The sequence below is a fragment of the Periplaneta americana genome, chromosome 12 (genome assembly GCF_040183065.1).
Source record: "Periplaneta americana isolate PAMFEO1 chromosome 12, P.americana_PAMFEO1_priV1, whole genome shotgun sequence".
Classification (NCBI taxonomy): domain Eukaryota; kingdom Metazoa; phylum Arthropoda; class Insecta; order Blattodea; family Blattidae; genus Periplaneta; species Periplaneta americana.
The window spans coordinates 30,581,647-30,608,302 of NC_091128.1; the positions used below are offsets into that span (position 1 = coordinate 30,581,647).

Genomic DNA, 26,656 nt, shown 5'->3' on the forward strand with positions numbered 1-26,656 from the left:
ATCACTACCCTAGCATTTGTTTCTTTGTTTGCCAACATTTCAAACTGCACTAGTCTGGACGTCAAAAAAAAAAAAAAAAAATTACAAACCACTCCAGTCGATCCACGGCACTTTCAAAATAAATATGACTCGCATTGGCATTCAAGAACAAGAATTAATAAAGACCACTGGTCATACCTATGCATCTTCCCTGAAACCCTATTTACAAATAAATGAAGAGCACCATTTGGAAATCCTGAATAAGTTGAGGGATACACCATGTACATTGTACATCAATGAGTCCACTTCTTTTACGCACACGTCCAATATAACATCAACTGAACCACCAACCACTAAAACATTCAAATTTGAAAATTGTACTTTCAACAATTGTTTCTTTTAAATTATTCATGTTTATTTTTTATTTCATCATCGTTAATTAAAACGTTTCTTGTTTATTTCATCATCCCTAATTAAAACTTTTCTAACACTCGTTTATATTATTTAGGTTATGTTTGTTATAGCTTTTGCTATATGATATTATGGATAGTCACGTATCAGAGATTGTTTAATAATAAGATTTATTGAAAATCATCTGTCAATTGACGTTGATTACTGGGATCCGGATGATTGAAGTGAAATGCAAATGTTTTAATAAAAATTAAACTGAATCAACAAAGCCTTCTTGACTAGTAATCGTCCACAGAGTTCAATGAAGATTCCATAGTTGGCACAACTGATAACAAGAAAACAGCTAATCATAACACACTACTGCCATCTAGGTAATGTTGAGATGGTACAATAATACATTTGAAGACAGCTGTATTTTAGTAAGTCAATTAATATTATATTGTATTGGAGTACTTTGTTGCTTGTAATCTTTATATACTTTCTTCTAATCGTGTAATAGTCAATTAAATCCCACTTGAGTTTTGATTTTCTCTAGATAAATCAAAACCTCTAGTGAGATTACTGTTCAGAAAACCTGAACTGTAAAGAAATGTCTGACTTCTTCCATTCGAAGATATCGGCTAATTTAATTATTTTCATAGTGTGGGACGCTTGGAAATTTGCGATAGTGATCGACATTCTATCTGTCGATAGTTCGTCCCACGCTTCATTGCACACACTGCCTAAGAGCCACTAACTGTGACTAATGCACTCATTTGAAAGCATCGAAATTGAACCGAAACCGTCATTCAACACTGGCCTTCCCTCCTTGTCGTAAAAGTGACAGCTAAAACCTAATGCTGCCAGTATAAAGACGTTCGTATTGCCCGAGACGAGAAGGAAACTAAATATTTCAACTGTTTATCACTTAGGAGTGACGCGGTCAGACATGTCTTTTCTAGCAAGTGAACCCCTCCCTCCCCAAAAGCGTCTGCAAGTGAAGGAAGAGAAAAGTCTTTCAATATAACATGAGGTGAGGTTGTTAAAGCGTGGGGCACCGACTTGAAGCTTGGCTTCCACCTCTTCCCGTTGTGTACCTTTCCCCCACTCTCCGTCTCTTCCTTACTCACTCACTCTTTCTCTTTCTCTCCCAAATACATAATAGACATGGAATTCAGGACCAAGGTTCTACTATGAACAAAGAGAAACACCGCTTGTATTGAGGAAAGAAGAGTGGGGGGAAAAGGAGGGGAAGGAAGAAGGGACAGCCCTACTGTGTCTGTAAGCCTGCTACCAGGAACTTCAGTACTTCTGTAGGGTGCCAACGCGTCGGACTCATTTCCGACCAGTAAACGCTCTCTCTGTGTATGTGTGTTTCGTGCAGTTTTAAAATACTACCTGACGGCGTGTGCGTGTGATTTCTTTTTAAATATAGAATGAACTATATATTTCGACTTGTTCGGGAGTGTTCGTGTGAATGTGACGATATTTACCGAGTGTTCTAAAGAAGAGCGTGTGTGTCTGTGCGTGTGTAAACACAGTTCTCGAGGTGCTTTAGCCGGTAAAAAATGTTGCTATAATCTTGATTCTTGTGTGCATCCTAGAAATTATACATCACAATTGAAATGGTTTCTGTGTTTATAAAATGTGTTCTGTGCAGTTTGTTGGGCTTTCAAAGGATTTCCTTCTAATAGAGAAGTGTATTATGAAGAAGCGGCGTGTTTTGTATTGAAGAGGAGTAAATACGCAATGCGTGACAAAAGGTATGTGTATTTCACATTAAATTGTTGTTATACGGTATAGTTTACACAGCTACAGTGTTGCTAATTTTTGTATAATGTATTAGTAAGTTGCAGATTGTTAGTGTTTTATTAATACCTACATTTTCAACTGTTTACGTAGTTGAAATATTATTATTATCATCATTTCTTGAAGAAGCATACTTATTTATTCATATTCGTCTTCTAATTTGCATTATTTTACTTGTGTAATTAATTTAATTAAGCGTAAATGAGGAAACGCACTTTAAGATTTCGATTTCCATCTTAAGATTTAAAAATCTGTAGCCAAATATATTTCAGACAAAACATGTTTCATGCCAATCTGATTCGACAAAATTTTCCTAATAATCAGGGACCTTAGTTCGTTTTTCATTCGTTAAAGCCGTGATAAAAATTGGGACAAATGTTCTTAAAATAGAGGCCGAAATCTTAAAGTGCGTTTTCTCATTTACTCTTTATGGTCTCTAACGGAAAAATAAAAGGAAATGCTGCGCCAACAGAAAGTGAAAGTTAGATCTTACACGTCTCATTAAGTCAAGATTAAATTTAGATGCATGTAGTTATGCCCATTCTGAAACGTTCCCTTAGTGCTTTGTCAAGCTTACATTATTATTATTATTATTATTATTATTATTATTATTATTATTATTATTATTATTATTATTATTATTTATTTAACGACCCTTGCAATTGCCGAGGTTATATCAGAGTCGCCAGTGTGCCGGAATTTTGTCCCGTAAGAATTGCATTACATGCCAGTAAATCTACTGACATGAGCGTGTCGCATTTAAGCACACTTAAAATCCATAAACCTGGGCCGGGATCGAACCCGCAATCTCGGGCAAAGAAGGCCAGCATTCTACCGACTGCGCCACCCAGGCTAACAATGTTAAACTATTACGGTAATAATTAGAGCTAGGAATTTTAGGTGCAAAAAAGTGTCTTAATTTAGTTAAAAAAGGTGCGAAAAGGTACAAATTTCAAATGTTAATATTCTTTGCAAACGGTGCCAAACCAATTACATTACATATAAGTAGGTCAATGACATCGGTATATTTATATTAGATTAAAGGTGAACACACGACGATGTATAGAATGTAATCCTCATTTCAGTTTGGTTGATAGGCTTTCCCCTGCACTCACACTCTTTACCATCCGTGAAGTGGAAGATGCTACTGTCTGTCTTACTAACGTTCGACTAATAGACTTTGAACATAGTGAAAATCCTTATTATTGAAAATGTTTACCGGTAATATAAATTTCGAAAATCTACACTAAGCTTTTTTATTTCATTTTATTGTTGTTTATATCAACTGGCACATTAAAAAGCTACTGACAGCAAAAGATAAAATGTTTTCTCCACCGCTAATTGCTACTCTAAGCATACACAACGGAACAATCTGCACTGTGTCACTCCTCCCTGACTTCATAATAAAAATTAACATCTCTTAATTTAATTAATTATTAGTTGAAAATATTGTAAGAACGATACTAAAATATACTGAAACATTTAATTGTCAAACATCTGTGTTACTGTATTTTATATCCACTTATGCACTTTATTTAATATTTTATTTTCATGTGTGTACAACTTGGGGGGTGCAAGTATAAGAGCTAACAGCTACCGGTCTGTTACTGACGGACTCAGGGCAAGTAGAAGGGGAAAGAAATGCCTTCGCATCCTCTCAACTTGTATGAAATGTCGTTTAGTTAAGTGTTTCAAGTACAGGCAGCGGAAGCGAATTTGACACACGCTTAAGCAAGCACGTTCCGTGTTTTGTATACGATTATTGCATATTATAAAACCAATGATAATAATAATATTATTATTATTATTATTATTATTATTATTATTATTATTATTATTATTATTATTATTATTATTATTATAACATTAGTCGGGATCGAAGGTACACAGATTTTTCTTCACCTTTTCACTGATTGCATAAGGTCAATTTTTTTTTTTTTAGATATAAACACATTGTTTTTAATAATTACATAACTCTAACAGCGCCTAATATGGAATCGCCTATTAGTGTGGTCTATTGGTCAGCGAGCAGGTCCCATGTTCGGTTATGGGTGCACATACCGCATGAGCTGGTTAGAAGGTTGAGTTGTCCCGACAATAAGGCGAATATCAGGTAACATTATAGCGAATACTTGGAATAATCTCACTGATAACTTACGTTCTAACTACTCCAGCATATCTCTATAATACGATTTCTATTTGAGAAGAAAATTAAAATAGAAATTAATTTACGAATTAGGTGTTTTTGTATGAATTGCGGTGTACGTGAGGTAAGGATAATGCGTAACGATTTTTATTGTGTTTCTAAATTACGCTGTAAGCTTCAGAAATGTGTAACGGTACTAGAAGTATAAAAAATGGACAGCATCCTTGTTCATTGCTCTCTTCACTTGGATTAGCGCAACAAGTGTGCAAGATTCGAACTATCCCTGCAAATACAAGCGCTATTTTAGTATTTACAACTCAAGAAGTTTCGGGTTCCATTTATTTATGTACTAAATTCTAAGCAACTTGTCCAGACCTGTGGAGTGACGGTTAGCGCGTCTGGCCCGGGTTCGATTCCCGGTCGGGGCAAGTTACCTGGTTGAGGTTTTTACGAGGTTTTCTCTCAACATTATCATCTTCATCTCATTCAAACGCTAAATAATCTACGATGTTCATAAAGCGTTGTAAGATAACCTACTAAAAAATCTAGGCAACTTGTTGTTGATTGTGGAATTGAGTATGGAGAAGTGAACTGCAAAGTAAACATATTAAACTTTTGTTCTTTCTCTTTCTGCCATTAATATAAATTCGAGCGAGAAATACATCATTGCTTTAGGCCAGGGATGGCTAACTTATTTTAAACTTGGGCCAGTAAATTGATAGAAAGTATTTGAAGAGCCACTTAACTAAATTTGTATTAACAACTGTTTTGAATATAAGTTAACCTACCTATCTATAAGTTAGTACAATATTCAGGTAAGTGTGGGCCTGTATATTATAAAGATCATTTTTAAAAATCATTCAATTATCATTATTCACTTTCTTTTAAAGATCATCACATAATTGTACATTTTTTTTAAACTCTGGCTTGTCATAAAAACACTCCTCACAGTATTTAATAAGAACATTGTAATAAATCTTGAATATCTGCAATATTAATGTGATTTTTTAATTTGTTTTACATTTAACAATAATTCTAAATATTAGGTGCAATTTTTTATGTGCACAGAAAAAACATATTAACAATCTGTGCATCTGTAACAGTTGAACGTAATTTATTGTTATCGTAATAACATTCGTAGCAGAAAAAGTACAAATGTGATGTATCTGGAGCCAAGTCTGTACACGAACCTTAGACCAAGATCGTGAAGTTCAGGAAACAGATCTAAAGGGACACATTAAAAAAAAAAAAAAGAAAACTCAATCAAAGTGGGAGCAGTGAGTGATCCAAAATGCTCTTGAAATTAAACACAAAGTCCTGAGTGGTTCTGAATTTCTGTTATTCCAATCTATGTTACTCTTTTGAGATTTGAAAGAGGAGAATTGAGTTGAGAATGCCAGACACAAAGATGTATTTGTAACAGATGCTTCGTATTTTAGATGTTCCAGGATAAAGTCACTGCAATTACTTTATTAACATGTGTTGAATTGAAAAATGATCAAGTTTGCACTGCTCTAAGCTGTTACAAAATAATTTAAGATTTAATGAAAAATTGTTTTCTTCATTGAACATTGATCTTGAGCTATCAGCGGGCTGATCAAACTGTCTTAATGGGCCATTTCTTGGCCCCGGGCCAAGGTTTGCCCACCCCTGCTGTAAGCTGTAGTTGTACGTATTTCGTATGCTTTAGTTCAGCCGTGCCGAAAATGTGACTCACGAGCACATTGTGGCTCGCAAAGATAGCTGTGCATTTCTCGTACTTATGCCTTCCCCAACCCCCACCCTCTCACTCACTGGAATCAAACTTTGTTCCATTTGCTTATTTGTCTCACCTGCGAGTGGCGTATCGTCCAATGTCTCTCTCGAAATCAATGTACCTCTACAAAAACGAAAGTTTCAGGGACGACGCATTTTTTCGTTGCCAATATGATGAGAATATTAAATGTACCGGTATGATTTGTTCACAAGTATTATGAGAAAACGGTTGTATAACATAAAACAGCATTATACTACATGGAGTATTATTATTATCTCTGTAAGTCGATCCTTTCTCAGCAGATGTACGAATAATGCCGTTAGATCTTCAATTTAATCTCACAGATTTACAATGTGATGTTAAATGAAAGCTAAATGTAAGGACTTGGCAAATGTTGAACTTTCCAAATCTTTGCCAAAAAATAGATATCAGAAGCTTCGTTTTTTCGCTTGTTCTGTTGAAACCATGTTCGCTACAACTTACGTTTGTGAAAAATTATTTTCAACAATGAAAATAGTAAAAACCAAATTTAGATCACGACTGATAGACAAATACTTTCGTGATCAACTACGAACGGCAGTAAATGACATAATTCCTGATTTTGAAACTGTTGCAGAGACAATCTGAAGACAATAGGTTGTGATAATGTGTCCTATGTTTTTTTGTTCATTTCTTTCTTCGTTACACCTACTAAACATTGGTTTGTAACCTTATACTGTATAAAATTGTATTTAAGTGCTTGACTAAGGAAAATGAAATCCGTTAATAAGTGAGACAGTTGCTTCACTTCCCCTTCGGGTGTTCGCCTCCTTCCATAGGTGCTATGCACGTTGCAGGTTACACAGTGGCTCGGCGCACGATGACGTTTTCGCCACGGCTGCTTTAGTTGCATTATATTAGCTGCAATATTGCCACAGCTTTACGACTACAAGCATTAAGTTACACTCATGGTACGTAGATAAGTTACAGACGAACTGACCTCATAAAGTAGCTCTTCAGTCAAGTATGTACTGCCTTCCAGCTGTCTTATTATTCCGTTAGCAAATTGAAAACGTGAAAAAGAATCGAATTACCGATTTTCAACATTATTCTAGCACCTACTAAAATAATCTAAGAATGGTACCGAATTTAAGGAGAGATTTTACGATTAAAACTAAATATTGGCATCGTGATTAAACGCCTATTTAGTAAAATTCAAGTCTTTTTGTTTAAAAATTAAAGAAAGAAAAAGCTACTGAACAGAAAAAAAAAAGTATTTATTTTAGGAGTGGAAGAATACAATTATTTGAATTCGTCTAACTTCAGAGATGGACATTAGATTCAGTTTTGATTTTTAGTCTCGAACAATTCCTGACCACAAAAGTTGTTCAAATGTGAAACCCTAGCTGTTTGATCTATATGATATAATGTTGCCTCTCGTGGCTTTAGCGGTCGCCTGGCTTGACAATGACGGTTGAGATTACTCCTCCACGGTGAGGCGCAGCTCACCACACACTGTACTCGTCCCCGGTGGTCTAGTGGTTGCTGTGTTTGACATTATATCCGACGTTGGTGGGATAATACCCGGGGAATAATGACTGGATTTTAAGGGAGATAAAAATTCTTAGCATGTTTTCTTCGTAAGAAAAATAAAGCTTTCGTGTCGTAGACCACGGTACACGAAAGAATCCTGTTCCTGATAGAGTAGTCACGTCAATTGATGCCCATAGGAGCAACCGCGCGCTTTAGAGCTCAGGAGAGCCTGAGTGCTTTACAGCAGAAAGGAAAGAGACAAACGATAGAAGTAGTATATGCCGCTTGGTCGAGCTATATACAGGGATGGCCAGCACTGATTCAATAGATAAAGGGAAGAGAACTTATTAAAACTGTATCCTTGGTAATTTTTAGATTTGTCTGAGAAGTATAAGTGCATTATAAGAATGAAAGTTATAATTTTTATGCTCATTTTTCACAAGTTTAATTTTTTTATGCAAAATAAATATTTTCTCAACTCTTTTAATAGAAAAGTGAAATTTTCAGATATATGCCTATTTATTTAGTAGCCTTACAGAATGTTTTCGTAAATCTAATATACCGTATATACGTATTACTGAAGATAGTGTATTGAAAATTGTGAAAATATTTGCATGGAAATTGTTTGTAAGGAAATGAATTAACAAAGCAACTACTGTTACATTATAAGCAAAAGATACGTGCCCACATGTTGTAAAAATGTCAGCTCTATAGCTTCAGCAGATTTCGAGAAATAGTTTAATATTCTGATGATAGGAAGTTTCTCACAAATATCACCTTAAAAGCATAATGCGATAAGAGTTTTGTTATGTAATATTAGTTACACTTAAAACAGATAAAGTACCTAGGTAACTTTACTTTGTACTGTAATATTGTTTTGATTAGTTTATTACTTTTATAAGGCTAATGGTACCATCAATATCAATTCCAACTTATCAAGTCATGCTCAGTCCCTTTTTTTGGGATATCACTTTCTTTATGAATGATGTGTTTAATCCATTTAGTGCAGTATAGTTGTACTACTATGGAATTTAAGTGAATATTCCTTCTTAACTCTCTATTATGTTATTAACATTTAAAACACAACTGCAATATTAAGAAATTGATATTAGTACTTTTGTTTTACAGACAATATAGATAATATCAAACAGAAAGAAGTCATATAAAAATGACATAAAATTTCACGTTCCGTTTGAAGTTTGTGCAACACTGTTTTCTTAATCCAGCAGGCTGCTTATTCATATACACAACCCTTCCTCTTTCCATACTTAGCGCTTCATGCCCGCGCACGACGTCAAGGTCAGAAAAATGCGCTGCTTTGACATTGCTGTTATAGAGGGTTTCTTCTTTTCATCGCTACACGGGTAATGTATTTTTTAAACTGGGTGAAATGCATTTAAAAATGACATCGAAGTTCTTCAAAAAACAAGTGAAGTATTAATATCATTTGTCTAATTGAATTGGTAAGTTTCACTTGTCAGCCTACCAAATTTAGGTGATTTGTGTAAAAAGGATACTCTTGATACCAGCTTCATGTAACAATTTTACACAAAAGGATACAGTTCATATTCACTATGTTTTACATAACAATATTAACATTTTGAAGTTAATATCTATATTAATATTTAGTACAGTTATATTACGGCGGCCGGGTAGCTCAGTTGGTAGAGCAGCTGGCTACGGACTGGAAGGTCCGGGGTTCGATCCCAGGTGGTGACAGGATTTTTTCTCGTTGCCAAACTTTCAGAACGGCCCCGAGGTTCACTCAGCCTCCTATAAAATTGAGTACCGGGTCTTTCCCGGGGGTAAAAGGCGGTCAGAGCGTGGTGCCGACCACACCACCTCATTCTAGTGCCGAGGTCATGGAAAGCATGGGGCTCTACCTCCATGCCCCCCAAGTGCCTTCATGGCATGTTACGGGGATACCTTTACCTTTTTTTTTACCTTTACAGTTATATTACTGGTTGTTCTGTATGGTTGTGAAACTTGGACTCTTACTTTGAGAGAGGAACAGAGATTAAGGGTGTTTTGAGAATAAGGTTAGTAGTAGTAGTAGTGGTAGTAACTTAGTAGTAGTAGTAGTAACTTAGTAGTAGTAACTTAGTAGTAGTAGTAGTAGTAGTAGTAGTAGTAGTAGTAACGTAGTAGTAACTTAGTAGTAGTAGTAGTAGTAGTAGTAACGTAGTAGTAGTAGTAGTAGTAACGTAGTAGTAGTAGTAACAGTAACTTAGTAGTAGTAGTAGTAGTAGTAGTAGTAGTAGTAGTAGTAGTAGTTTTATTTTGCCTGACAGAGTTAAGGCCGTGAGGCCTTCTCTTCCACTCAACCAGGTTTCAATAATATACGTGAAATACAAAATTAATTTACAAAACAACTCAAAAGAAGATTACAAATGGTCAAGATCGGTTACATAGTATATAAAATAAAGTAGAAAATTACACATAATCAAAATCAGTTACATAACATAAGGGGAATACACACACACACACACACACAGACACACAATTTATAACACCTAAAATGCTCGAGCGAAATATTTGGGGCTAAGAGGGATGCAGTTACAGGAGAATAGAGAAAGTTGCACAACGCATAACTTCACGCATTGTATTCTTCACCTGACATAATTAGGAACATTAAATCTAGACGTTCGAGATGGGCAGGGCATATAGCACGTATGGGCGAATCCAGAAATGCATATAGAATGTTAGTTGGGAGGCCGGAGGGAAAAATACCTTTTGGGGAGGCCGAGACGTAGATGGTAGGATAATATTAAAATAGATTTGAGGGAGATGGGATATGACGATAGAGAGTGGATTAATCTTGCACAGGATAGGGACCGATGGCGGGCTTATGTTAGGGCGGCAATGAACCTGTAGGTTCCTTAAAAGCCATTTGTAAGTAAGTAAGTATTAACATTTAGTAATGTTTAAAACATAAACGAATAAAAGCTCTGTTTCTTTAATGCACCCCTTTTGACTTATGTTCCCTTTTACGTAGACTGCCTCTGTAGTTGTTACATAAGATGTGAATTATTGTTTATTTTGCTATCGGTTCCAACTTCCCCTCACCGATATATAGTATAAATCCCCGACATCGGTGGAACAAGTCTGAATCATATATTTAGGATACGAGACTGATTGCATTTGTAAATATAAATAAGGCATCTTGCGTTTTTGAATTAGAGGTTTCAGTTGATTTTGTACAGTTAAATAATATCAGATTTGTAGCGGATGTTCGGAGTTGAGAATCTCCTGTTTGTATGCAAAGACATTCTATCGCCGAGGAGTGTCGAAATAGAATCTCATCTCTGCCTTTTGACTGTAGCGTCATCAGCAAAGAGTAGAATTATGAATATTAACGAAGCATTCTCGGCGTCTTCTCATTAGGATTTGTAAGCTTGAACATTTCTCAGAACTTGGTAAAGACGAGTCTATTTACGTGCTACAAAATCACCTGCTACTTCATTTGCGATACAATATCATCATGTGACATCTACCACAAGCTCCTTACCGAAGCGGAGATTGAACCTGTGATGAAGGCGTAGATGAGACCAATAGTGTTATCTTCAAAGGAGATGTAATGTTTCTAATGATGATGATGATGAACGTAACAGATTTCTGGAATCCAGTGGCGGTTCGTGTATTATAAGGGTGGGGAATGGGCATCATATCTCATTTCACTGTTTTCAGGCAAATGAATAAAATGTAATGTTTGAAGCCCAGCTTCATATTAAGGCGTATGTTGTATGTCACATCTAGAAAACAGTAGGCTATATGAAAGTGACGTTCTTTGAAAATAATGGCTTGTTCGACGATTTTACGAGGCGCACTCCAGGAGTAATGCATAATAAAAACATATAGCTACATACGAAGTACGTTTATACAGGGACATCATTATAATTTTTACTTCAATTTTTATTGTACCTGAGTTTTTGAATGTACTTCACTCCCACCCCTTCTACTAATGAAGTTCAACCGTCCTCCACACAGATCCAAGACCGCATATCCAGTCATAGTAGCAGTACGGTCATAGTAAACAGTACGTTCCAAAAATATGTTCGCGTTTTCCAGTGACGAAAGGACTTTCAATATTGAATCATTTTCTCACAGTTACTGTCGCCCATTTGCCTACGTTGCATTCCGGTTTCCCCCACCTGCTTCTATTCGCTTCTCTGTAAAGGTTAGTGGCTGGGTTGTCTTAGTTCTTTTCTGAGTACATTAATTTTTGTTAGGAATTGCACGTCTACGTAATATTATACCCATACAACTGCTTAAAATAAGTTAAATAAAAGGGCCTCGTTAAGTAATTAACTGTCACGTGATTTCCCCCTCTTTCTACGATCCTGCGACATAACCACTTGGACGGACAGTAGATAGAATGTCTGAGTAATTTTATCTGTGCGGGTCGGGCAGAAGTGAAGATTGAATTTACAGTAGTCTACGTAAGATACTCTTTTATAAAATAGTTACAAAATTATTTCAACATGAGTTACTAGTACGAAGGACGAAACTGGTAATTGGAATTAGATGCAATAGTCTATAGTGCGATAATGTGCACATTAGAACTGAAGCCTGTATCGAAATGAACGGCCACCATTTTCAAAAATGTGTTTAAATATCCGTATTATAATTATTTTTCAATTTAACTTCATTCTCTATAAGTTATTGTAAGCTAATGTGCTGTAGACAGTATAATATACACTGCATAATGAATACGTCCACATGGGAAGCTCAGTTCGTGAGTAAAACACTCATTGTTAATACAGTACTGCATTTTGATTGAACAAAAACCTAATGAAAATTATCGAACTCAAAATCGCGATATTTTCTAGTTTACGTAAATGGATGAACTACTTTTCTTCCCTCCTATACCTAGTACAGATGCCTCAAAATAGGAAGCTGCCTGGAGAGGGGAAGTAGTAGAGCTAACGGAGGGGGCCCACCATATTATCTGAAAAGTTGACCTCTTGACAATGTATTCAAGATGTACCCTCCCTATGCAGCCTTCTCAACTGTTATTAGAACTGAACTGTACCGTTCTAGTCCACAGTGCACAGCAGTAGGCGGACAGGGGTAGGGGAGAAGTGCTCTATGCGCCTGCGCGAACGAGACAGCTTGCTAGTTTGAGGCATCTGTAAAGTGATTTGTTTGTGTTTTACGCCAGTATCTTCGAACTCCAGTCGTGGAAGGGGGTAGCGAACAGTGTTTCCGGTTCTCTAAAGGTATAGCCAGATTAATATTAAAAATGTTCGTAAAAATAAAATGATGTCCCAGTATAAAAAAAAACACTGCAAGCGGAATTTCGTCATTAAAAAAATTAAGAATGCTATCACTTATAAAATTTGCACAGAGTTATAAATTGCAATTGAAATATCATCTATAGCAGTGATGTCAAACTCAGTGCCACCATACACCTCGCAGAGCACTGTACCAGACTCGGAGCAGATGACGTAGTATTGCAGATTGTAATTCAGTCGTAATGAATAGGGCGGCATAATTTAGTGTTCTGTGACCGATCATATAGTCCACGCCTGTGGAGTAACGGTTAGCGCGTCTGGCCACGAAACCAGGTGGCCCGGGTTCGATTACCGGCATTCAAATTCTTTTTGGCGTGATTCCTTGCAATCACCTCACGTATTTGAGATCTTGTGAGTAAACAAATATATTTTATTTCTTTTCATTTATTTATTTTAATATTTGTACATGCATATTTATTTTAGTGTTAACGTCGCTGTTTTATAATTCACACTGCTGAGGAACATGTCGAAAATTAAGAGCCCCAAGCGTTCTCTTCAGAAGAATGTATAGAGAAGTTCGGAAAGGAATATTTTCTTGTGAAAGGGGGGGGGGAAACACTGAATTTTTCAAATTGTTAAAAAAGTATAAGGACAGATAAAACTCCATTCTTTCCAAAGTAATGTAATAGCAAAAGGTACGTGGAAAATATTTGATTATACAGTCAAAACTAACCTTCAATATCAAAATCAGACATAAAACATGAAAAAGAGTTTAATCGAAATCTGTGTATAATGTTGGTATATGCCAACATCCCGTTCAACAGTATTTCAAAGAGTTTCTTGAAAAGAGTTATTTGAGTGAAAATAGGAGATACTTTTCTTTTGATACATTGCGAATGTACCTTGTAATTCGATGCATTCAATTGTAAAAAAAAAAATGTATTTTATATAAGTAATTATATTTTTTTCTACTCACAAATGATTATTTTGTATTGTTAAAATTTGTACACTATATTGTAAATTGAAGCATGGAATGTTTAGGCAATTATTTTCTGTACTACTAATGCACTTTGTAAACGTGATCATTTATTTTGTGTTCTACTGTGACTGAATGTTTACATGTTGAGGCAAGGAGTAACTGCACTCTCAATCTCCCATTCCTCTCGATCTACACAACACAGTGGTCAGTGGGTTCTTAACTTAATGCATTTCAATACCTTGGGCCGCAGTCCGGTCATCATTATTAATAAGATGAGAGTAGAAATTTATAAGAGGAGAATATTATTCTAAGATACAGTACAAGTGTAATAATATTAATAATAATAACGATGATGATGATAATGATAATAATAATAATAATAAAAATAATAAAGAGAATATCAGTTTACATATTACAGTGTCGGTATTTGAAAATTTAAGGAATAAAAATGTAATAGTTCTTGAAACTTTAAATTCTAACTAAACATTTATTTCACTAAGATTTTACAGTAATTAATAGACTTCGTTGAATTGCCACACGCAGCATGCAATCAGGTTGCCGATGTACGGTAGTATAGAGGAAGTGAGCGACCTCCCGGTCTCGTAGTATAAGCAGTTCATGTTAAGAATTGTGACCGGTACAAATAGATAGAGCAGCTACAGCTAATGTATACCTATGTAAACACTTGTTTTTGCATTACTGTGGTTGGAATAGTGAAAGCGTAACATCTGTTCAGTGCAGACAAGAATTCAATCAAACATACTACAATGAGAGTGTTGCTGTTCCAAATAATTGCCCCTGGAATACCCTTACCCCCGCAGCCAGTCTTGACACGGTGGGGAACGTGGTTGGATGCTGTTAATTATTATGCAGAACATTACAGCAAAATAATGGAGGTAATTGATGCATTGGATTGCACAGATAGTTCCGCTGTAAAATCATTGCCTTCTGAACAGCTATTGGAAGATATTTTGTTCATTGATTCTAATTTTAAAATCGTGTCCAAAAGCATCATTCTGTTAGAATCGTCTAAACTACAACTCTCAGAAGCCCTTAATATAGTGGATAAAGTATCACAAACAGTTATCCAAAATAACAATTCACTAATTTCAGAAAAAGTGAAATATAAGTTGAGAAACATTATTGCTAAAAATTCTGCCTATTCACACCATCAGGTCACGACAAGACATCTGAAGTTGGTGTACTAAAAAGTAGTGACTTTCCGTTCTTCAAATATGTTCGTATAACACGTGTGATGTTAAACGTACATTTTCCTAAAATAAAAACTGTTCAAGTGGCCATCGGAGGAGGTTACTTTGCAATCGCTCAAAATGTACGTAACTCTTCACTGCAATGCACATATTCAAGTCTGATGTGAGTATATTACATTAAATTTTAAGAGTTAATATATCTCACTACAAAATAGTTGTGTATTTACATGTTTAGACATTTCCTACTTCAATGATCATTCAGTATATTTCTTGAATGCAGGATACAGGTTCTATTGTAACCGCAGTATACTGCTCAGTGTTTACATCATAGGCATACTCCATCTGTTGCACGTCCCCTTCTCATAGGCTACAGTCTATACCGCGTGCTCAGTAAACCTTGCAATTCTCGTGGCAATTCCACGAAATCTAGTAATTAGTAATTTCATATACTTTTTGATATTATATTTTGTTGAAGGATCATGTCTCAGCTGACACCTGGCACCTTTTCGTATTCATCAACCTTTCAGTGTTAGGATCAATAGAATTTGAAACTATAAGTCGTTCTTCTCCATCTAATCCCCTTCATAGTCCGCGTGACGTTTGCATTTTATTCTTTTATAGGCCAACTAAGTATTGTTTGCATACTGGGCATTGTATAATATGATTTGCTACAAGCCTACATAAGAACAGATTCTCTTATTCCGTATTAAAAATTTTACGCGAAGTAGAAGATTCAGCACGGATCTTGTCTCCATATTCAAACGCAGCCATTTTTTGGACTAAGTTCTTACGTCTCCGCCTGCCAAAGCTAGTGTTGCCAATTCAGCGGTTTTCCCGCTAAATCTAGCTTTTTTGGATAACCTTTTCGCGGGTAAAATTATATTAGCCCGCTTAGCGGGAAAACTAGCGGTTTTTAATCTTTAAAGTTTCTGAAATGAAATTCATATTAGCATTATTGACGGCTTTCATAATTATATTTAATTCGTTCAGTGTGTGTTTTGTGAAATAATGGATGTGTTAATATAATGACTATTACACTCTTACTACGTCATACTACTTTTGACCAATAAAACGGTACGAAAGGACGTATTTCAACCAATCATGGCTGCATATCGCACAATTTTATCGCGTCCCTAGCATTTGTTTAATTTTATCGCGTCCCTAGCATTTATTTAATTTTATCGCGTCCCTAGCATTTGTTTTTTTGTTTGCCAACATTTGAAACTGCGCTGGTCTGGACGTCAAAAAAAAAAAAAAAAATATATATATATATATATATATATATATATATATATATAATTACAAACCACTCCAGTCGATGCACAGCAGTTTCAAATATGACTCGCATTGGCATTCAAGAACAAGAATTAATAAAAATCACTGATCATACCTATGCATCTTCTGAAATCCGATTTACAAATAAATGAAGAGCACCATTCGGAAATCCTGAATAAGTTGAATACACCATGTAGGCCTCAATCAACGAGTTCCACTTCTATTACGCACACGTCCAATATAACATCAATTGAACCACCAACCACATTCAAATTTGAAAATTGTACATTCAATAATTATTCCTTTTAAAATTATTCATGTTTATTTTTGATGTCATCGTCGTTAATTAAAACTTTTCTAACACTTGTGTACAGTATATTAGTTAGGTTATGTTATAGTTCTGCTATATGATATTATGGATAGTCACGTATCAGAGATTGTTTAATATTAAGATTTATTGAAAATCATCTGTCATGTGACGTTGATTACTGAGATTCGGATAATTGAAGTGGAATGCAACTGTGTTAATAATAAAAATGAAACTGAATCAACAAAGCCTTCTTGACTAGTAACATTGCCATCGTGTATAACTATAGATCGAGAACTTCTCGACGAGAAGGCATTGCTCACTACTCCATCTAGCATGCATCTAGCGTAATATTTGTAATGTTGAGATGGTACAATAATACATTTGAAGAGAGTTGTATTTTCGTAACTCAATATTTTATTGTATTGGAGTACTTCGTTACTTCTAATCTTTATATAATTTCTTCTAATCTTGTAATAGTCAATTAAATCCTACTCGAGTTTTGATTTTCTCTAGATAAATCAAAACGTCTAGTGAGATTACTGTTGATAATTCCATAGGCCTATATATGTTACCGTTAAAGCCCGAAATCCGTCAAAACCATTTCAACTAGTAAAAACTAGTTTAAGCAAATATAGATAGATAGGTTTTTGTTTGGTAAAGGCCTAAAAAAAGAACTAAACAAACCAAACCTAACCTTGTTATTGATTCTAGATCTTACAAAATTCACTTTCTATCTGTCTGCATTTTTAAAACTAGTTTTTAATAGTTGAAACTGGTTTTATCGGATTTCGGGTTTTAACGGTAACTTATAGGCTATACTGCAATAAGAATAATTGAAATATATTGTGGCTGGATAAAAGTGTTCTAAATTGCTTTATAGCGCCACATTGGCAATGATAAAAGTGTGCAATATTCGTTACATGGCGGCGGATGTCGTTATATTGGCGGATGGATGATCTATATTGACCATTATTATTATTATTATTATTATTATTATTATTATTATTATTATTATTATTATTATTATTATTGAATAATAATAAGTGCACATTAAAGTCTAGAGATATTTATTAGAAAATCGCGGGTTTTCGAAAGCCATCTAGCGGGATTGTATGAACAAGTGTTGGCAACACTGGCCAAAGCATTGCGCAAGCAGCTCGCGTGCCACGAGAGGTCCTGGGCCCGAGCTCATGGCAAACCTGTGGAAACTGCCACCAGTGGCCGAGCTTGACATGCTGGACTATAGGATGGAAAATAATAGCTTTACAAACTTTTGACGTTCATACAAAAGAGAGGGTAGGCCTAAATAAGCTGACGGAAGAAATGTTGACTTGAAACTGTCAGAAAAAACACGATTTGAAACACGTAAGAATAAGGCGATGAAGATGATAATAAAATTATATGCATCGTTAAAGTAGTAATGAATATGGTTACAACCCAAACATAATAGACAACATCATAAGGGAAACAAAACAAAAACTCAACAAACACAAAAACACACAAAACATCACAAACACAAGAACACAAGAAATACATCACACTAACATACGAAAACAAAAACACACACAAGATCGCATCCTCATTCAGAAAACAGAAATACAACATAGCATCACAGTCTACTATATACAATCACGAAGCTTGAGTTTTGAGGGTACTACAGGGACATCATTTTATTTTTACTTCAATTTTTATTGTACTTGAGTTTTTTAATGTACTTCACTCCCACCCCTTCTACTAATGAAGTTCAACCGTCCTCCACACAGATACAAGACCGCATATACAGTCACAGTAGCCTTACGGTCATAGTAAACAGTACGTTCCAAAAATATGTTCGCGTCTTCCAGTGACGAAAGAGCTTTCAATATTGAATCATTTTCACACAGGTACTGTCGTCCATTTGCCTACGTCGTATCCCGGTTTCCCCAACCAGCTTTTATTCGCCAGCTAATGGCTGGGCTGTCTTAGCTCTTTTCTGAAAACATTAATTTCTGTTAGGAATTGGACGTCTACGTAATATTATACAACTGTTTAAAATAACTTGAATAAAAGGACCTCGTTAAGTAATTAACTGTCACGTGATTTCCCTCCTTTCTACGACCCTACTACATAACCACTTGGACGGACAGTAGATAGTATGTCTGAGTAATTTTATCTTTTCGGGCAGAAGATTGAATTTACAGTACATAAGGTACTCTTTTATAGAGTAGGTACAGAATTATTTCAACATGTTACTAGTACGAAGAACTGGTAATTGGAATTAAGTACAATAGTTTATAGTGCGATAATATGCACATTAGAACTGAAGCCTGTATCGAAATGTGTTTAATATCCATATTATGATTATTTTTCAATTTATCTTCATTCTCTATATTGTACGCTAATGTGTTGTAGACAGTATAATATACACTGCATAATGAATACGTCCACATGGACAGCTCAGTTCGTGAGTAAAAACACTCATTGTTAATACTGTACTGTATTTTGATTAAACAAAAACCTAATGAAAATGATGAAACTCAAAAGCGCTATATTTCCTAGTTTACATAAATGGATGAACTACTTTTCTTCCCTCCTATACCTAGTAAAGTGATTTGTTTGTATATTACGTCAGTATCATCGAATTCCAATCGTGCAAGGGGATAGCAAACGGCGTTGATCCAGAGGTATAGACAAGTTAATATTAAATATGTTAGTAAAAATAAAATGATGTCCCTGTACAAAAGTGAAGGTAGGGCTAAATAAGCTGACCGAAAAAATATTGACTTGAAACTGTCAGAAAATACACGATTTGAAACTCGTAAGAATAAGGCGATGATGTATGTATGTATGTATTTATTTATTTACACTGCAAGTGGGCAAGCACCCGGTGGCAGTGGTATATACAATATTAACAATACACAGTTAAAATGATAAGCTATACACAATAAAATTTAGAATACATAATACAATTTACAACACATATACAATTTTATACACAATACAATAAGAATACACAATACAATTTAACACAATAATAATAAAACATAAAATAAAACACCTAATTTTATAACACAACCTACATAATTATGTATAGGTCCTACATAAGTTTCAATAGTCTTTCACTTTACTCTCATCTCATTCCCTGTAGTGGCACTATGACGCATTTCACTGACACTTTAGCACACATTTCACTGACACTCTGTAACACATTTCACTGATACTATAGAACACATTTCATTGACGCTATAAATTATCACTGATCGGAACTGTTCACTGCACTGTAAAACCATAACTTCACTGACTCACCTCGCTTCACTGATACAACAGTTCAAATAAGTCAAATAATTGCATTCTTATGCATACTTATAAACAGAACTACATTTAAACTAAATATTTCTAGTCTGAGGCCTCTTACACGCTATTTTTAAATAATTTACAATTCAAACCAAGGAAGTAACTCGTCAGGCTAGATAAACACATGTCACCTTAAAAAATTAAATGTTGAATGTCACCTTAATTTTAATTTTCACTTTATATACAACTTTTATAAATTATTCTTGAATCTCCTTAAGGAAGGACAGCCCTCAAAGACCGCTGCAGGTAGGTCATTCCAATCATTTATAGTTCTATTTAAAAATGAGAATTTACCTACATCCGTTTTTTGTTTCCTACATTTGATTTTAAAATCATGATCGTTCCTACCATAGTACGTTGGCTTTTCTAACCGAGCCGTTATGTCTACCCATGCTTTCTGACCTAGATGTGCTCTATACAATGATGTTATTCTAGTTTTCCTACGTCTGTTTTCCAAAGTTTCCCATTTAAGTTCTTTTATCGTATCGTTCCCATCTTCTCTTTTACCTTTAACAAATTTAGCTGCCCTATACTGGATTCTTTCTAAGGAATTTATCTGATATATTCTATAGGGGTCCCAACACGTAGTTCCGTATTCCATTAACGGTCGCACTAATGTTAGATATGCTATTTCCCTCGATTTGGGGCTAGCCTTTCTCAAGATTCTCATAATAAAGTGAAGTGCCCTCCATGCTTTGTGAAGTGCCCTCCATGCTTTGATAATAATAAAATTATATGCATCGTTAAAGTAGTAATGAATATGGTTACAACCCAAACATAATAGACAACATCATAAGGAAAACAAAACAAAAACTCAACAAACACAAAAACACACAAAACAACACAAACACAAGAACACAAGAAATACATCACACTAACATACGAAGACAAAAACACACACAAGATCGCATCCTCATTCAGAAAACAGAAATACAACATAGCATCACAGTCTACTATATACAGTCACGAAGTTTGAGTTTTGAGGGTGCTAGAAACAATAGACTGTGACGGTTCTATTTTGCATTGCCTGTAATGAGGCGATATTAGCGATCCTAGTGGTGAGCAACTATCTAATGTTTGCATATTTACTACGTATTGAGCTTCGCGACTGTATATACTAGACTGTGATAGCATACAGAACAGAAAACACACCACAAAGACATCTCAACACACAAACAAATAAATACAACCACACAGGCGTATACAAACTCACATGCAGTAGTTGTGACAGTTTCTACATTGGACAGACAGGCAGATCATTCCAAACTCGATACAAAGAACACATTAAAGCAATAACCAGAGGACACAATACATCTACATATGCCAAACACATAACTAATGCTAACCACACATACAATAACATAAATACAGACATGGAAATCCTACACATACAACCCCAAAAACCAAAAACTCAACACACTAGAACAATACGAAATATACAGATACACTAAAACACACCCTGATCAAATTCTCAACACACAGATCAATTTCAGAACACACACACACACACACACACTCACACACTATTTGACATAACTCTTCATCATATGAACGCACCCACACAACAGGCAGCAAAGTTAAGATGGCGCCGAGACACAGAAGGCTCTGAGGATGGTGACAAGTAGCACCGAAACAGCTGTAAGCCGCACATGCTTACATAATTAACACGAGTAAGATCGCCATTTATCAATTATTTAGTAATGAATATTGTTTTTTTTTATTTATGATGATGTGGCGACAAAATAGATTTGTTAGCGATGGGTGCTTGACACGGGTTCAATCCCTGGCCGCAGCTTGTTTAATCAGCACATTGTCATGCGGCCGACATATTGATGTTCATATTGCTTTGAAGTGGATGACCGACCGGCGTCAGAGTGACAAAAAGCGCCTGACCCCCGATGTCAGCTCCTATCAGAATCATAGCGTTGACGTTTTGTGCTCTGTTGTGTTAATGACGTGACATTAGCCACAAAACCTCGCATCATCGAGATTTCGGAACGCTGTGTTCATCACATTTGTAGAGAGTTAAAAAAAAACGATAGTCGCAAGAATTATATTCAAGGACATAACAGTTAAAATCGAACATGCAGAAGAATGATTTCATTTTTATGATATTAAAAGAATTTCCTATTTTCTGCCTTTATTTTAGTCTCCACATTCTGTAAGATTTTATTGATTTATTTTTGGGTTGTTTTACGACGCTGTATTAACATCTGAGGTCATTTAGCGCCTGAATGAAATGAAGGTCATAATGCCGGTGAAATGAGTCTAGGGTCCAGCACCGAAAGTTACCCAGCATTTGCTCGTATTGGGTTGAGGGAAAACCCGGGAAAAAACCTCAACCAGGTAACTTGCCCCGACCGGGATTCCAACCCGGGCCACCTGGTTTCGCGGCCAGACGCGCAGACCGTTACTCCACAGGTGTGGACAGTCTGTATGATCCATGTACCTTAAGTAGGCTATCACCAGATATCTTCTTCCGAACTCTTCTCCCGCTCACCATTCCTTCCAGTGCATCCTTTAAAAGACAGTTTCTTCTCAGTCAGTGAACCAACCATTTCCTTTTTCTCTTCCTGATCAGTTTCAGATCATTCTTTCTTTCAACACAACTTCAGTTATTCTGTCTGTTCATTTCATACGCTCCATTCTTCTCCATATCCACATTTCAAATGCTTCAAGTCGTTTCTCATCACTTCGTCGTAATGTCCATGTTTCTGCCCTATATAGGGCCATACTCCACACAAAGCACTTTATTAGTCTTTTTCCTTAGTTCTTTTTCTAGAGATCCGCAGAAGATGCTCTTTTTTTCCTTAATTCACGTTGAGGTATTCGGCTTGCTTATAGGTGCTCGAGGGACTATATCAGCTTTTTTCGAAGAATTTCGACAGCAGTTTGCTCTGCCAACATCTCTGAGGGATGACATTGTGATAATTGTGTTAAAAAATCCTGCCAAATCCTAATTAATCACATGGTGCCACATTAATAGCAATTGTAATTTTTCACACCCTTTTCTTTGTTTCCCTTCTGTAAAATTTAATATCTATGTCTACAAATGTATATTAATTTTTTTTTAGGATATACTGAGTCCGTAAGGGCTACCCTCAATGGGGGCAGTTCAATATTTATTATTATTATTATTACTGACATTTTTTATTATAGAAATCTATATTTGTGCTGGTTGGATCTTTTTTACTACATATATCAAAATAACTAGTCAAAAAAAAAAAAAAAAAAAGAAAAAAAGAAAAGAGAAATGAAGTAAAAGTGAGATAAACTTCGAAGGATATAGACCTACTGCATATTGTACCGTGATGACACGTTGAACTGTACAGCACAGATCCAGGTCGTGTTTATTACTATTTGAAAGGTCAGGCAAGTTCTCGTAAACTGAAAGGAAGATTACAGTAGAATTCCTGTTGAAGGAATGTTACTCGTATACTGAATACTGCATCAGCTTTTCTTCTTCCGGACAAGCATGTCCGTTTCCTTTTCGGTCCGTTACAATGAGTTATGCATTTGTATAGAATTCTACGTGACGTGTGTGTAACTGGACAATACCCTCGTCACTCAGGTACACCCCAACATCTTGCAGGACGTCTTGGAAGACCGGTCGGTTATTTTGAATTATGAATTAGGGGTATTGTGACTAGTCCTACGTAGTTCGAAATTCCAGCAACGACATCTGGCTTTCAGCTTCTACAGACTGGTCTCGATAATGTCAGGATGGAATGTATTGCATCTTTATATTGTATTCCAAAAGAATATATTATGAGACATATTATTGATGATGATGATGATGATAATAATAATAATAGTAATAACGAACATTGTAGTAGCACTAGTTAATTGTGTCATTATTAGCCTTAAACTATTGTTAAGAAAATCAATAGATTTTTATAGAAATTCAGAGTAAAGCATATTATCTTGAAAGCTTCCTACAGCTTTCGTCTCCATCAGAGGTCTTCATCGGACGTTTTCGCTCGAGCGCCAAGTAGTTCATAGCATAATCCGATAGGTAACGCACATGCATGATGGGTAAAATTGTCACGAGCGACAAATCCTCGAACAGTATACGCCGAGCGTTAGACATTCGTTCTTGTTACAGTGATGAACTGTGTAGTAACATCATAGATAGATGTTTCAAAACTTAGCAGTGTTTAACTAACCTCTCCATAGTACAACTACAAAACTGCTTTAAAATGTAATATAAATGTAGTAGGTAAATTCCCCCCCCCCCCCACACAGGAGTGATTTTGTTTTTGCCACATCTGATAGATGTTATTGGATGTAAATGTGATTATTATAAACGGAGAACACAATCACAATAATGCAAGAAATGTATCAAGTTTTCTAGTAATAATAATAATAATCTCTAATAATTAGTGTATCAGTCTTTGCGTCTGTGACAGTTGTGCAGCATGATTATTCGTTTTATTATATTTTCTGTGACGTTATCTCTGTACTAATATTGTTACTAATCTAATGCTATATCAATAATATTTTGTAAAACGTTTCTACATTGTCGCAGTACATAGGCGGAACACTATGTATGGACCTATCATATTATATATGTGGTAAATCAAATATTGAATAATTATTAATTAACAATAATAACTGTATATCGAAGTTTTTCATACTATTTTATTTATAACTTCATGTTCCTGTTTTGGTACGTTCCATTGACTGTTCCATTAAACGTTTATCATAAACGCAGAAAATAAAGCCTTATTTTTACCGTGTGAGCAAAACATACGTGTATCTTATCTGTCGCCTTCCATACAAGATAAGACATGTCGGTGAGATGACCTTGTACTGTGCTTCTATTTATTACGAGCGTATCACGACCGATCGTATCTCACTCGAGGGTGCGACACTCGACCGAGTTCAAGCGAGCGATTTAACTCCAATGCAGCACTCTGGTCTCCATCCTTCTAAACGTTATGTTTTATATTCCTATAAAAAATGTGAACTATTCTGTCTAAACCTCTTTGTTATCTATAAAGTATCTTTTTAAATTTCAGATTGATGCAGAAATTCAATATATAAACTAAAAAAAAGTTCATATCGCTTCAGTAATAGACCTAATCCCTTCCAAGAGATTTATAGGACACAACAGAATCTTGAGCAATAAATATATTCTGGAGAAGCATAACAATAAGGGTAGAGGCAAACGTTTTGTTATTAGTGAATAATGAAATTATCTATTTTATTTATGTATTTTGAAGCTCTTGCGCATTTTTATTATTGACATTATGGCGAATTTTTATAATCTGCTTTTGCTTTATATATTCTTTTAATAATACAGAGATATTATCATGACGTGAGGTGAGAAAACTGCGGGTTACTGGCGGCCGGCTTCCTGCCCAGTCCCCGATACGTGGGCTGTTAGAGGTGCGGCGTAGCAGATCTTCAGTCTCCATATGGTATTCGCTGTAGTCACAAATCGTGTTACAAAAGTCATGGTTCTTCAAGTGTACAAAGTTAGTGTATAAAGTTTAGTGATTATTCTGTATTTATAGAATTACGACGTATTTTTGGTACGAGACTAAGTAGCCACTTGTGAGCTCCACGAAGCCCAGATCTAACACACTGTGATTTTTATTTATTAGGAATACTAAAAGGCTTTATAGAAAAAATCCTCATTTTGTAGATGAATTAAAAGAATGTATATACGAGAAGAAATCGAGGCTATCATTGATTTGGAACTTCAAAATGTTGTTTATTCGTTCATCAGAAGAAGTAAGTTGTGTGTGGCGGCAAATGGGGGCCATTTTCAGCAACGACTGTGAGCATTGTAAGTCCGAATTGTATTGTAGAAGTACCGGAGAAATGGTTACGCGCTCGCCGGAAACCACGCTAGCAGAGGGCCATGAGTTACCAGCCGTTTTCTCGACACACGTCATAATAATGTCTTCGTATTTATTGCCAAACTTCCTTCCAATGAAGGAAAACCTGAGACTCGGTATACCCACAATTATTAATTTTCGGATAGAAACACAATGATATTAACAATACAGCGATAGCAACATGCAGTGAAACATAATTAAGTTATTTAATATTAACGTTCAAATATCTTGGAGCAACAGTAACAACTATAAATTATACTCGGGAGGAAATTAAACACTGACTAAATATGGGAAATGCGTGTTATTATTCGGTTGAGAAGCTTTTATCATCCAGTCTGCTGTCAAAAAATCTGAAAGTTAGAATTTATGAAACCGTTATATTACCGGTTGTTCTTTATGGTTGTGAAACTTGGACTCTCACTTTGAGAGATGAACATAGGTTAAGGGTGTTTGAGAATAAAGTGCTTAGGAAAATATTTGGTGCTAAGAGGGATGAAGTTACAGGAGAATGGAGAAAGTTACACAACACAGAACTGCACGCATTGTATTCTTCACCTGACATAATTAGGAACATTAAATCCAGACGTTTGTGATGGGCAGGGTATGTAGCATGTATGGACGAATCCAGAAATGCATATAGTGTTAGTTGGGAGGCCGGAGAGGAAAAGACCTTTGGGGAGGCCGAGACGTAGATGGGAAGATAATATTAAAATGGATTTGAGGGAAGTGGGGAGACTGGATTAATCTTGCTCAGGATGGGGATGAATGGCGGGCTTATATGAGGGTGGCAATGAACCTCCGGGTTCCTTAAAAGCCATTTGTATGTAAGTTGTAACACAATGATATTAACAATACAACAATAGGAACATGCAGTGA

General features: G+C 35.6%; 1 protein-coding gene across 1 annotated transcript in view; it reads left to right on the forward strand.

The window, feature by feature from the left end:
- The first annotated feature begins 874 nt into the window (after positions 1-874).
- LOC138709949 (fat-like cadherin-related tumor suppressor homolog) overlaps positions 875-26,656 on the forward strand; it is a 337,052-nt gene continuing 311,270 nt past the window's right edge. Inside the window, exon 1 of the mRNA XM_069840634.1 lies at positions 875-2,132. Coding sequence (XP_069696735.1) covers positions 2,119-2,132 — 14 coding nt within the window. The 5' untranslated portion in view covers positions 875-2,118. The remainder of the gene's footprint in view (positions 2,133-26,656) is intronic.